At 41.4% G+C, this 13,671-nt stretch overlaps 1 protein-coding gene across 26 annotated transcripts in view; it reads left to right on the forward strand.

Moving 5' to 3' along the window:
• Positions 1-13,671, forward strand: part of EPB41L3 (erythrocyte membrane protein band 4.1 like 3) — a 143,933-nt gene that overhangs the window by 90,197 nt on the left and 40,065 nt on the right. For all 26 annotated transcript variants that reach the window (XM_069004497.1, XM_069004492.1, XM_069004495.1 and 23 more), the window contains exon 4: positions 11,840-11,944. In XM_069004497.1, the coding sequence (XP_068860598.1) occupies positions 11,840-11,944 (105 nt within the window). The remainder of the gene's footprint in view (positions 1-11,839; positions 11,945-13,671) is intronic.

The following is a 13,671-nucleotide window of genomic DNA, read 5'->3' on the forward strand; positions in this document are numbered from 1 at the left end:
TCAGACAAAAATAATAATTTTGATACCTTGGGGCTGCCAGCCATAACATTGAAAACTATTGTGAGGAGTCCACCTACCTTGAAAAATACTTTCAGCTGTTCTGAAACTACATAATTTTGGGAATAAATGGTTAGCTGAAAACTTACTACTGAAATATTGCCTCCGGTTCCCTCCCCTTGGGGCACCAGTTGGACACAAGCCAGGCAACAGGAGCTTGTTCTTCATCTGGCAAAGTTTTTAAAAAACTGGGTTTGGTCATGCACACTCAAACTGAGGTACTGCATGGTTCATTGGTGGTTAATCTGTTTGCAAGAGCCCAGGAGAGGATGATCTTCCACCTGGCTTTTGCCCCAGATAGATAGTCTTTTGGCTCCAGGAGTCCTGTCCTTGTCACATTCTTGCTGATGGCTTCACCAGGATGAGACTGTGTCAGTCCCCTCATGTTTGTCTTCTCCAGGCTTATTGCTTGTGGTGGTCTTTGCCCCAGAGAGCTTCCAGCTTCTTACTGGAGTGCCTAGTGCAGGCAGCACCCAACCTCTGCATGTATTTTTTAAGGACTGCTGGTATATAAATCACAAAGAGTGGATGAAAGGCTTTGCCTTTTCCCTTTTCCAAATGGACACTCAGATTTTAAAGCCTTCTGCTGTTTCTGGACAAGCTATACATTTCCCCCCTCTACCCCATGCCCAGCCAACACAGAAGTTGCTGATTTTCATGTCACTGCCCAGTCACACTCCTGCCAAGCCTCCCTGTATTTTGTCATGTCTCCTGCCCTGTTTCTGTAGTGCCTGCTGCTTGTTCCAGACCCAACTGAGCTGTCTTAAATTCATCATCAACTCTGTTGCTAGTTGCTCCAATTTATAGGTGCTGTCCCTATGTTAACACTAAGACTTGCCATTTCCAGACCCAAACTAAGTAAATCTTCACTTTATTATCATCCTCTAAATATGTTAGCTTGCCATATAAAACCTTAGTGCCTCATATGGGTGATTTTTTTTTTTCCAGCTGAGCCCCATGCAGCGCTGGGCTGCTTTTATGTTTTCTTATCCTTGTCTGTTGATACAGTGAACAAAATATCATAGAAAGGACTGGGTGGTGAAATATCTGCTTGCAAAGCAAAGTGTTGATAGGCAGCAAGGTCTGTCTCTCATGATTTATCTCACTCTGGCAGAAATGCTTTTGATCTGAAGTGGATAAAGCTTGGACGTAGCTTGAGAACAGGCTGTTAGTTTTCTTGACATTCCCAGTATTGATGGTGTAATACCATCTAAGGTACCCCAAATCTAAAAGCCTGATCATCCTGCTCCCTCTCCTGCCTCAAGAGCATCTCTCTGTGCAGTGTATGGGTTTTTTTTCACTCCAGGCTGGCAATGTAGGTCAGAGAGAGCTCTGTGGCTTTTAAATTCATATGGCAAGATTACTCTGTAAATCGGACTATGTTGACAGTAGAGCTTTTTTCAGCTGAAAATAAACAAAATGTTTATGGTTGCTTTTTGTTGATGTATGCCAGGGACTATTTATATTACAGGTAGTGATTGGTTCCCCTTGCTGTGTTGGTACTAGGCTTGTGCACAGTTAGTTAGCATGTGAGATGAGGAGAGATGAGTGTTTGCTGAGTTTGTCCAAGTATAGGTAGAATAAAGAAAATATTTATAGCTGTCACTGGAAAGCTTCAGCTGCTGTGCTGAATCCCAGGAGACCTGCCTGAATTACTGCAGAGTGTCTTGCAGGAGACAGTAGGGCAATCAGGAGGCATTAAGCCAATGGATCAGCTGCACGTCTAGCTAAAATCCAAGCCCAAACAATCTGTGCTCTCAAGAAAGCTGAGTGAGGGGGGGTTACTTTCTCTGTTGAAAAGCCTTCAGAAATGGAATATGGTTTATTATTTTGTCATGATTTAGCAAATGTGTGAAGCTAATGAATGTGCTGGGAACAGAACTTCTAATTGAGAAATTGTGTCTACTGGTTTTGTATTCATTTATTGGACAGTAGTTAGCAGACCTCAGTTTATACAGCATGCATTCTGCTGATGCACTTGGGATGCATTTGATAATCATCACATTTGACAGGTATTTCTGTAGCCATTGTGCACGTGCAGACATGGCTCTCACACTTCCACATATAAAAACATGCTTCAGTGTTTATTTTTTCTCAAGTGCCCTCAGCACGGTTGCATTCCCATGAGCAGAGTGCTCACTATTTTCCCAAGGATGCAAACTGTGCAGAGCACCCATCGGTATGCTTAGAGCTTGTGTGGTGCCGGTGCTGCTGTGATCTCTGCTGCTGTTGTTGAAGGCAAAAACCCTAATTTGGTTTGATGCCAGAATCGGGACTAGGTCACCAATCTTCTTACTGGGATTTAGCAGTTCTCTGGGTTTTTTAGATTAGTGCTGGCTGTTTAGGATTGAAAGCTCAAACAGCTTTAAAGAAGGTTGCCCCTGATAAAAACTATGTCATCTTATACAATGTTATTGACATTTTCTGCAGGTGTGTAGCAGGCAGTGTTGTGTATTTATCTGTTTATCTAAATGCTTGGTTAGCACTTGACAGAAAAGGTTATTTTCAGGAATAGTAATACATTTCAATATGGTATATTACAATAAATATCAATAAGAGGCTGAATTATAGTATTACTGTAATGGGGGAAAAAAGAAAGCGATCAGTCATCATCATCATCACTGTGTGTTAAAATACCTTCTCATCTACTCTAAGTTTCCTTATGTGGCATTCATTTATATGTGCAGAGCAGTATAAGATAGTGTTCTAAGTTAAAAGGCAGAGATAGATATGCAAAATATTACTGCAGGTTTTATTTCAAACTATTAGTTTCTGTAGCTTCATAATGGAAAAAAAAGTCTTTTTAATATAGCTTTTATACAGCAAAATCTTTCTGAAATTGCCTAATTCTTAGTTCTCCCCACTTCTGGCTAAATATTTTATTCAGTATATAGTATCTGGAATTTTGACTTGGGACATTTCCAAATACGGTTTACCACTGAAGTGTGGAAAACTTTTGAGAACCAAAAAATGAATGTATTTTGCTTTGAACGTTTTCTTTTGTTTGAGTGTGTCTTTTTTCCTTCTGCATCCTGAAAGGCTGGCAGAAATGTCTTGTTCAATATCTCCTACGCATGCTGGCAAACTGCTTACAAACTGGATGAGAGCATTCTGTCCATCCTAGGGATACATTTATGAACATTTATTATTAATGATTCTATTTTGAACATTTATGTCTCCTCCTCATCCAGGGGAGGGCGACAAAGATTCTCAGAGGGCTGGAGCACCTCTTCTGTAAAGACAGAGAGAGAGTTGGGGTTGTTCAGCCTGGAAAAGGTTCCAGAGAAACTTTACTGTGGCCTTCCAATAGTTAAAAGGGGCTTACAGAAAAGAAGGAAAGAGACTTTTTACACAGGCAGATAGTGATAGGACAAAGGGGAACTGTTTAAACTAAAAGAGGGAGTATTTAGATTGGATGTTACAAGGAAATTCTTTACTATGAGGATGCTTAGGACATTGATTGCCCTGAGTAGTTGTGGATGCCCCATCGCTGGAATTGTTCAAGGCCAGGTTGGAGGGGACTTTGAGCAACTTGGTCTAGTGGAAGGTGTCCCTGCACATGGCCAGGGAGTTGGAAGTAGAAGATCCTTAAGGTCCCTTCCAACCCGAACCATTGGTTTATAATACTTTGCATATGCAGATTTTTTCTGTAAGAAACAAAATATTTTGAATAAAAGGACAAGATGAGTGAATTTCTTTTATTTTTAAGCTTTTCTCTGTTGGCCTGTGTGGGAGAAGGGAGTAGGGCATTTGTTGTTTGCTTTGTCACTGTGTAACTTACCTCTGTCTCTGGTGTTCAGTGTTGCATTGCTAACTTCAGCAAAGGTTTTGTTCCCTAGCAGAAATGACTTGAAAATGTTTTGTGGAATGCCTAGAACATCACTCTCAACACACTGAACTTGCAGATGCATTAACTGTTGTTGGTGCTTCTGGAACTGCCAGTGCCATTTTCAGGAAGCAGGGGCAGGGGATTTGGAGGCCTCAATTCCGGTGGTTAAGTCATGTTATTCTCACAGCTGTTTTTATCTTACACATTATACATGTGAGGTTTACTTCAGTAAACCAGAGGAACACTTGATGATTTTTCTGCCAGTTAAGACTCCAGGAGAGATTCTCTATCCTGTTTTTCTTTCTGGATTCTCCTCACTTAGCTTCCTGATGGGGACTTCGGTTGAGAAATTAGAGATTTGAAGAAATTCAGGGGGCTTTTTCTCTTCTGTCACCTTTCTGCTTCATCTTCTTTTCCCTGTGGAGAGAAACTGTGGAGAAGTATAAACAGTGAAAAAGTAAATCCTTTGAAAATGCAAATTACAAATGTGTAGAAGTGAAATGAAGTTAAACTTCTTCAGAATGACTTTTTCCATTTAACTTCCTTGGAAAAAAAAATTGCTGTTTCTTTCTTTTGGCTTCGATCAAGACTTGTTCAAAAAACATGCTCTCCGTGTTTGGAAATTTTCTGGCCGAAAGTGCAATGATCAGCTTCTAGAATTTCTCAGTTCAGCTCTTTGTATCTTGAACAGCTCCAACTCTTTTTGGGAAAAACATGGGAAATGTCACAGTATGTTGATTATTATTTCATTCACAGATAAAAATGTGCTCCTTACCAGAATGACTGTGAGTTTAGAATCTCTGGTGGACTTTCTGTAGATGGAGAAGCAACTTGATGTGGCCACAAGCTTCTCTACATTTGGAACCACAATGAGCATCCACTTAGAAATTCACATCTGTTTGTATGCACATATTGTGTGCATTAAATTATATATATACTTGCCTATGCATATTGATTTATGACATATATATGATGTTCATATCCCCCCCCCCCCCCCGAAATGGGGTTCTCGATACAAAAGGGGTCTTGGAGGCTTGGTCACTTTAGCTTGCAAGTAGTGAGCATTTGCAGAAGTATTGGGTTTTTTTCTGGGATTTGGCATATTTTTTGTGTAAATGGGGTAGTTCATGAGGAAAGAATGAGAAATTGTGTTGTCAGAAGGCTGGAATTCAGCGACTCAGAGACTCAGCTGGGGGAATTTTGTGAAGAGAGTGCTCTCTGCGGTGAGTACAAAGTATTCCTGACAACCAGTTAATCATTTTTACTTGTTGCAAGAATAATTGCAGAAGCTGCAATGTGGGGTTGGAGAAACTTCCCCTTGTACATGCTACTTATGTGTTACCATATACATTTTAACTTTTGCAGGTGTTTTCTTTGTGTTTGCACAGAGGAGACTACCATGCAGCCCATGGGGAGTAGAAAATGAAAGTATCATCCAAATTAAATTGCAAACAGTAATTTAAATTGAAACAGTCAATGAAATAAAATCAGTGGTCTGGACGCAATTGGAATATTTTTCATCAAAAAAACATTGAAACATTGGAAATGAGAAAAAAAAAAAAGTTAGCTAATTCTTCCCCACCAGAAAGAGGAGGGGAAAAGGAAGAGGTTAGTACAGCCACATGCCAAAATACATTACAGCATGCAAGGCTAGAGCCAGCCCACACATTTACACAGTGCATTGTTGAGATCCATTGGAAAGTGCAAATGCCAATTAGGAATGTGAAGCAGATAACCTCAACATCAGTTTGAGTCCAATTATTCATACCAGGATTTCATGATAGTGATCTGTTTGTCCTTATTCCAGCGATCCTGCCTAATTAGAGTTATTACAGTAATTGTGTGGAGTTGGATGCCAGACTAGCGCTACTGTGACATTGCTCACTGGCAGCTTGGCAGCTTTTCCCAGGAAAGCAGCAAGGTTGTTTGCATATGTATTTGTGCAGAAAGTTACATGCAAACTCCTCCCATTTAAAATCCAGGTCCACAGCTGTGATACTTTTCCGTCTTGCTGTGCTCCTTGACTGGTCAGAGAGAGAAGTGAAGTTTCAGTTCATCAGGCTGTCCTGACCTTGTGGTTACTGTGCGATGGAGTCAATGGTTATTGGTGGCAAAAATGAATCCTGTTAAAGCTGTTTGGCTGTGGAACTCTGTTCTCACTTTGTGTTTTCCCTAGCACTGCAAGATTTGGTCTGAATGTGATCTCCTGTAATTGATTCCATGCTGCAGGCAGCCCTTGCTCAGCATTCTGCACCCACATGAGACTGCAGCATCGAATGCCAAAGTAGAACTGCCCCAAAGTGCATCGCTTTGGAGGCTGCAACAGTTTTCATTTCTAGGAAGCAGAGAGGGCTGTTTTCTGCTCTTCAGCTCCTTGTCCTCTTTCCCTCTCAGTGAGAGGAAGGTAATCTGCTAGTGAGCAAAACTAGAGCCTTAAGAATAGACTAACACTCTACCCTGTAATCAGACACTTAACCCCTTAGCACCTGGGGAGGTGCACAGGGATTTCATTATCCTGGCTGTGCTTGTTCAAAGGGACTGGAGAGGCCCCTGATGTGAGCAGGACAGTGGCCAGGGTGCAGTGAACAGGTGTGACCAGGCCAGACGTGGCATTGCCTGGCCAACATCTTGAAACCCTCTGAGAACAGAGGCTCCTCAGCTATGTTGAGCTACCAGTCCCAGAGTGGCATTGCCTCTCCAGGGAGAAATCTGTCAAACAGCGGGTTGGATTCTGTCTGAAAGAAGCCTGAGTACTGACAGGTCCTCAGCATGGATGGCTGTAGCTGGCATAGAGCTAGGAAAGATGGCTGGTCCTGTAGGTTGGAGGTTACCCAACAAGCAAAAGTGGGTCATTCAGGGTGAGGTGCATCAAAAGACATTCAGGCTGCGTTATCAGGTTGGGTGCCAAAATGACCTGCAGGAAGACTGCAAATTATTGTGTTTCAGGGACAGGCCAGGTTTGCCAAACGAGGAGCCACAGCAGCTTGAAGACCTTTTGGAGAGGTGGTGCCTCCTGGCATGGGGCAGCCAAGCCTTGCACAGAAATAAAATGTGTCCCTTGGAGGTGGCAGATCTGAATCCTGATAAATTTTCCTCTGGCACAACTGGCTTCCAGCCTGGGAAGCACCATCCAGTACATAACATTTGAAATCTTCCTGATCTTCCCTGTATTTTACTGACTCCCAAAGGAGTTTTCTGGAGTTTTACTAACACCTGTATGACAAGGAGGTTGGTGTCACATCTTTGTAATTAAGTTGTTGGTTGCTCATTTTCTATGTAATTTCCCTCATTGCTTATCACAGTACAATAACATATGTGTTTGGTGGCTTGGTTGCTGCAATACAGGGTTTTTATTGCTCAAGGGTCCCAATGGGCAAAAAGGTGAACAAAAGTCAGTGATGTTCCCTGGCTGCACAGAAGATGTTCCCTGGCAGCACAGAAGGCCAGTGCCATCCTGGGCAATGTTTACTAGCAGGTTGAGGGAGGTCTTCCTTCCCCTTTACTCAGTCTTGAAGTACTGAGTCTGATCCTGGGGTCCCCAGTACAAGGGAAACATAAACATACTGGACAGGGTCCAGCAAAGGGCCACAGATATGATGAAGGCCCTGGAGCATATCTTTTATGAGGAAAGGCTGGGAGCTGGAACTGTCCAGCCTGGAGAAGAGAAGGCTCAGGGGGATCTTAGCAGTGTGTACCTGATGGGAGGAGTAAAGAAGACAGAGCCAGAATGTGCTCAGTGGTACACATTTGTCAGAACAAGAGACAAGGGGCAAAATGTGAAAGACAAGAATTTCCATATAAACAGAAAAAAAAAAAATTACTATGAGGGTGGCCTACACAGGCTGTGGAATGGAGATATCCAAAACCCAAATGAGCATGATCCTGACCAATCCACTTTATGGTATGTCTGGAGAAGGGATAATGGACTAGGCAATCTCCAAAGGTACCCTCCAGCCTCAGCCAATCAGTGGTTCTATGATTACCATACATATTTTGTGGATGAAGTGATAACAAAGGCTTGCATTTTTTTCACTTTAATAATGTTTGCTTATTGTAAATACTTTACAGCTTATGAGTTTAATCATAATAAAGGAAAACTTTCTTAGTATTGTTCCTCATTAATACCAAACATTGTACCCAAATGTTTGCCAATGAGAATAATTGACTTGATAATAATCTTGTTATCCAGGCAAAGCTAAGATGGAAGTACTTTAATTTTTGAGCTCCTCACTCTGTGTTCGCACAATCTTGGTCTGGTGATCTTGTAAGGCGATGGGGATGTGATGGAGGAATATGGGCTGAAGAAGATGATGTGAAAAGGTTTGAGCATGGTGGAGAAGCCAATTAGGGGACAAGAGAGCCTTTTGTGACCTTCAGCCTCGCAAGGAGGGAGAAACTCAGCTTCAAAATTGAGGAGAAGCTGGTGAGAAGAGAGGCTGCTTATCCCTTCCATTGTGTGTGAGAATTTCTGGCAGGCACAGGCTTGCCAAGTTTGCTGCTGCCGGCTCCTTTCACCGGGAACTTCACCAGGAGGCTGTTTATTCCCATTCCAGCTTCAAGAGAGAGCCCTGGCCTTTATAGAGCTGCGGGGATGAGGCTGTGAAAAAAATGTAACGTTTTTGCTCCCAGACCTTTGTGTTCATTTATACTGTTTAATCTGTGTGTTGTATTCCTTCTGTTTACTTGATTTCCCAGAGCTTAAGCAAAGCGTCTTTTTCACATCTGCGCATTTCATTTAATCCCATTCGTGCCTGAAAAATGTCTAAGAATATTTCTAGTGGATAATCTTGCCATATTTACCTTTCAGAATTTTTTTTTCACTTACAAAGTCAGTATTTTATAGCACAAAGTCGTCTTCTTTTTTTTTTTTTTTTTTTAAATCCACATTTTTTGGACTGCTGAGAATTGATTAGCCTTTTTGCCATTAACTTGTGATCCACAGTAACCAACAGACTGTCAATCTTTCATCATCTTAGACTTGTCACTCCAAAATAATGGAAAGCAAAGGTTTAGGATGGATTGAGGAGATGTATGAATTTGTAAGTTGACCTTTCTCTCCTCCTCCCATTCTCTCCCTGCCAAAGCAATGATATCCTTGCCTTTCATGGCATGGTTATTTGGGCATGCAGTAAAATAAAAACAATTAACAAGGGCAAAAGAGGTCTGTTCAATTGCTTTAATTATATATTTCTAGCTGAACCTCTTAATTTACCATGAATTTATGCAGTAGCTTCCCTTCACTGTGTTTCTGTGCAATGATGCTCTAGAAACAGTGTGCCTGCTCCCACCACATGGGTACAAAGTGGCACTGCTGCCTATATGCAGGTGCACAAGGATTTCTCTTGGCCTTGCATTAGGAAAACAGCTCCATTGCCAGGCAGCCACAGCTCCCCAGATGACCAGAGTCCTCTAAATCCTTCTCCAGGTCATCTCTGACCTGGCAACAGGGATTCAGGAGCAGTGGTGAGGCTGCAACGTGAGACTCATCTGTTTGGACACTAATGGGTGTTTCTGTGAGAAGTGGTCCTGGTAAGGCTTCCCCTCAACCACCACCAGTTCTTACCTTGTCATGGTGAAGAGAAGACCCTGGCCAGGAAGGGCTGTCAGTTACATGTCGTATTTCTCATGTCCTCTTGCACCACCAGCAAGGGTTTTCCCATATCCTGATGCAGCAGGAATTTTGTGGAAAATGACTAAGTACGACTTGGGAATCTTCATAGAGGAGGAAGAGGAGGTTACACTGCCATGAAAGTTGTTCCAGATTGCCATAGATACTCTCACTTACCTGCAGTGTATAGCCAATCATGAAAGACTGAGAACTGGGAGTTTTCTGGGCATTTGGTTTTTATTGCAGCACAGTCCTGCACAACTGTTTCCTGTAATTCCCTGTTAAAACAGCATACCTCTATTTCTCAAAACAGACATCTGTGTAGCTACATGGATTGGCCACATAAAACAGCTCCTGTGTTGGCCTTAAGTGACTCTTAAAATTAAGAGAGCCCCGAAGTGCCACAAATACATGCAAATGGTGCACTGGTGCAGACAGAGAGTTCTTCAAAGCTGGTGCCCTCTATGCTTGTTTTTCTCCATTCAGTATAACTACTTAGTTTGTTAACAAGTAGAAGAGCAAGAAATTTGGCAAAATGCAGCATTGCTTGCTTATAGCAGAAATGCAACTATTTTGGCTTGTAGTTTTTGAGTTGGTTCCTCTCCACACACTAGTATTAAGATCTTCTTTATCTGCCTCTTCCTCTACAGGGAACACCAAGTATAAAACCACCAACCTCTTGTTACCTACTTTAAAGTTTGGAGCGTGAAGAATTGACTAAACACTTGTTTGACATTATAAAGGAGCTGGGGCATATTTATGCTCCCTACTTACAGGGTGGAAAGCATGTGACACGCCGAACAAGGCCCTAGAGCTGTTTGCTCAAATAATGCTGGAAGGCCCAGTGAATGAAGTTACAGGAATACACTTGTAATGCACTTCTGGGCCTGGGTTTTTTTCCTCAGCTGGAGAACATTTTTTAGGCCACGCTTCAGCTTCTCCATTGATAAAAATGTAAAGGATGTTTTCCAGTGTCCTTTCCAATAAACCATTCGAATGCCAGTAAAAAAACCAAATTTAACATAAATTAGATTATGCTGCACAACTCCTTCCATCATCTCTTGTGATGTTTCCACTGGGTGTTAGGGAGCAACCCTCAGTTCTTTCTTTTTTTTCTCTTGGCTTGCTTATGACTTCTAAAATAGTTTGAGGCCAGCGTTGGGCTCCATGGGTTTGTTGGCATAGCTGTGTCAGCTTGGATTGTGAACTGCCCTCTCCCAGCCAAAGCTGCTGGGCTGGCAGCACAGTCCGGGCACAGCTCGGTCAGCAGAGGCATGTAAATTTGGAGGCAGCATTCTCTCCTCTTTTGTGTCAACTGCCTGCACTGCCTTTGAAGCAAGTAGTGTATTTCCAGTCTGCTTCTAGTCATGTGTATGCTAAAGATAAAGAAAATGCTGTGCTGACATCAGCTAAAATATTTATGTATGCGTGTGGTCAGAATAAAGCAGGGAGGTGTTTTCCTTTAGCTGAGCTGCACGTAGGGAAGCAGGCAGTGAGGAAACACAGTGATGAATATGGCCCAAATAATTTTGAACTGTTTATTATAGTTAAGGCATATCAAAGTCGGCATGTGTAGGTTATAAAGAGAATGTTTCTGTCTGTTTGGTTTTTTGGAGATTTTTTTCTCAATTTCACATACAATGCTGAGAACCAGGATGACCTGAATTTTCTGTCCAGTATGATACGTACCACAAAGCTTCTGCTAACGCTGTTGACAGTGAGACATCTTCTCATCTGACAGTAAAGAAGATGGAACACTGGAAAGCTGTTTTTCTACCCAGCTGCATTCCCAGTCAGATACTAGGCTCTTTCTGTGATTTCCGTAAATGGCGTAATCACATTTTTCTGTGTATTAGACAAAAATGGGTCCTGGAATCAGTCCACACTTTACTGAAGCAAAAAGTATGTCTATGTGTGGTTTTTCCTCCAATGGATTGCCCCTCCCAGTCACAACTCTGATAATCCAAGACCAGGAATATTTTGTATTGCTGCTTGTTGCTACTTGCACACAAAGAATTGCTGTGGTTTGCAGAGGTATGACCTCATCATGCTCTTGAAGTTGTAGTTTCTGAAAAACAAAAGAGATTTTCTTATTGGAAGTTGTAACATGACATGTATGACTTATTTTTAACTCTGCAAGAAGACGAGGTTTTAGGAAAAGAGGATTTGCCCCATTCAGCAGATTCTTATGAAGCTCCAGGTCAATAGATTGGAAAGATGGATGCATTGAACTGAATCATTTTGATGTTACTGGTTTGACAGAAAAGGCATTATTTTAATGCTTATATTACTTTATTTTATAAACTTAAGGATCTTTTTGTTTGTTTTCTGTTCATTTCCCACAGAAACGTTCCAGAGGTCAAGTGCTATTCGACAAAGTGTGTGAGCATCTGAACCTTTTGGAAAAGGACTACTTTGGGCTAACATACAGAGACACAGAAAACCAAAAGGTAATCCACAAAATTACAGGTGGCCTTTGGCATGTGAACATCAGAACTCCCTGAGACACTCCCCAGACAGCTGCAAACAATCCAGAAGCTGGTTTTCTCTTCCTTGCCAAGTTCCATAGACATAGTTTGAGCTATTGTTTTTTGTGACTCTACTTCTCAAGAGCATCTCCTGTGTTTCCCTGGGTTCACTCTCTTTTGGCTATTTATGACATGAAGGATATCAGTCATAGAGCAGGTGCTCTTTCTAGTATGATTTATTCCTTTACTGTCATAGAGGAAAGTCAGATTTACACTCATAGATACACTGCAAAATATATAATACTAAAATATGGCTTAATAGCAGTGGTTGAAACATAGATAGGCAGGAGATGATTGACTGCTCCTGCTAACTGCTAAGATAAGGGAAGGCTCTAAGCCTTGACTTTATCTTAGCATTATTGTTGATTTGACTAAAGACATTAGTCTTCAGAAGCAGTTGGTAGCAATAGTGAATCACATTCTGCTGTCCTGTGTCCCAGCTTCAGTATGAAATAAGCTGTGTATTACAAATGTCAAAGGTGATCTAAGGTGCAGGTGATATGTACATATATTGTCTGGGACATGGTACAGTGAAAGAGAGACTATCAAAGGATAATTTAAAATATGTTGTTTTACTTTTGGCATTTTAAGATAAATATTTTGACAGAAACCAGTTCAAAACTTCTTAGCAATATGCGCAATAGCTCAGCAGAGCTCACCAGGTGAAGATATTTTGTGCTTTGCATGGCCTGAAAGGTCTTCCCTGATGGAGCTGGAGCTATTACTACTTTTTTAGCTGTTTATGTCTTGTGGGAACCACAGTTGTGTTTTCTAGTCTTCCTTTTGTTTCAAATATATATGATATGAAAAAAATCAGTCTTTTTGTTTCTTTTTTCCCTTTTCTTTACAGACTTCTTTGTTTCTGATTCAGAAAATCCCTTAAGCAGATACTTGGTCCATGCCAGTGCAAAATAATGCTTTAGCATATGCTTAGTTTTGAATTTTGATAAAAGTTAGGCAGAAATCTAAGTGCATTTCCAGATAGGTATGCTTTCCAACGGGAAAGAGAAGCATGGATTCATTATTAACATGGGGTTTGGAAGCACTAAACATTTATAGGTCACCAGTTACTTTACAGAGCCAAACAGTTAAAAAAACCTGCCTGCCACTGCTTTTATTGATCAATAATATGCATATTTTTAATGTCAAAGTACTTAGCAATTCACCTCCATCCTCTGATGCATAACTTCCAGCCAGACAACATATGTGTGTACATCCCATGCCATCTTTGTAAACAGAAATCCTAATGCATCTTTAATTTCTTGGTGCATAGTGTGCTTTTGTGCTTAGCAATAGCTGGAGTTCTTCTGGCTCTTGTTTTGCACCATAGAGCAGGTTTGGACAGCTGCAAACTGGTTGTTTTTGTTGGGGAGGGATTGTTGTGTTCTGCTTGTTTGATATTTCTGTAGTGTTTTATTGTCTCTCTGATACATTTGTTTATCTTCCTTTGGAGAAAATGGAACTTTCCTGGGGAAAGCGAACTTTTTGTTCTGGGCTGTGACGCATTTTAAATATTAATTTGATTCTCTTAGAGGTCAAGACAGCAGAGACACTGAGACCCCAAGCTGCTGTCTGCCTCCTCCAGAGGAATTTCGTCTGCTCCTTGGCATCCATGGAGTACTAACACATCACTGGGATAATTCCCCACC

The sequence above is a fragment of the Aphelocoma coerulescens genome, chromosome 2, assembly GCF_041296385.1.
Source record: "Aphelocoma coerulescens isolate FSJ_1873_10779 chromosome 2, UR_Acoe_1.0, whole genome shotgun sequence".
NCBI lineage: Eukaryota > Metazoa > Chordata > Aves > Passeriformes > Corvidae > Aphelocoma > Aphelocoma coerulescens.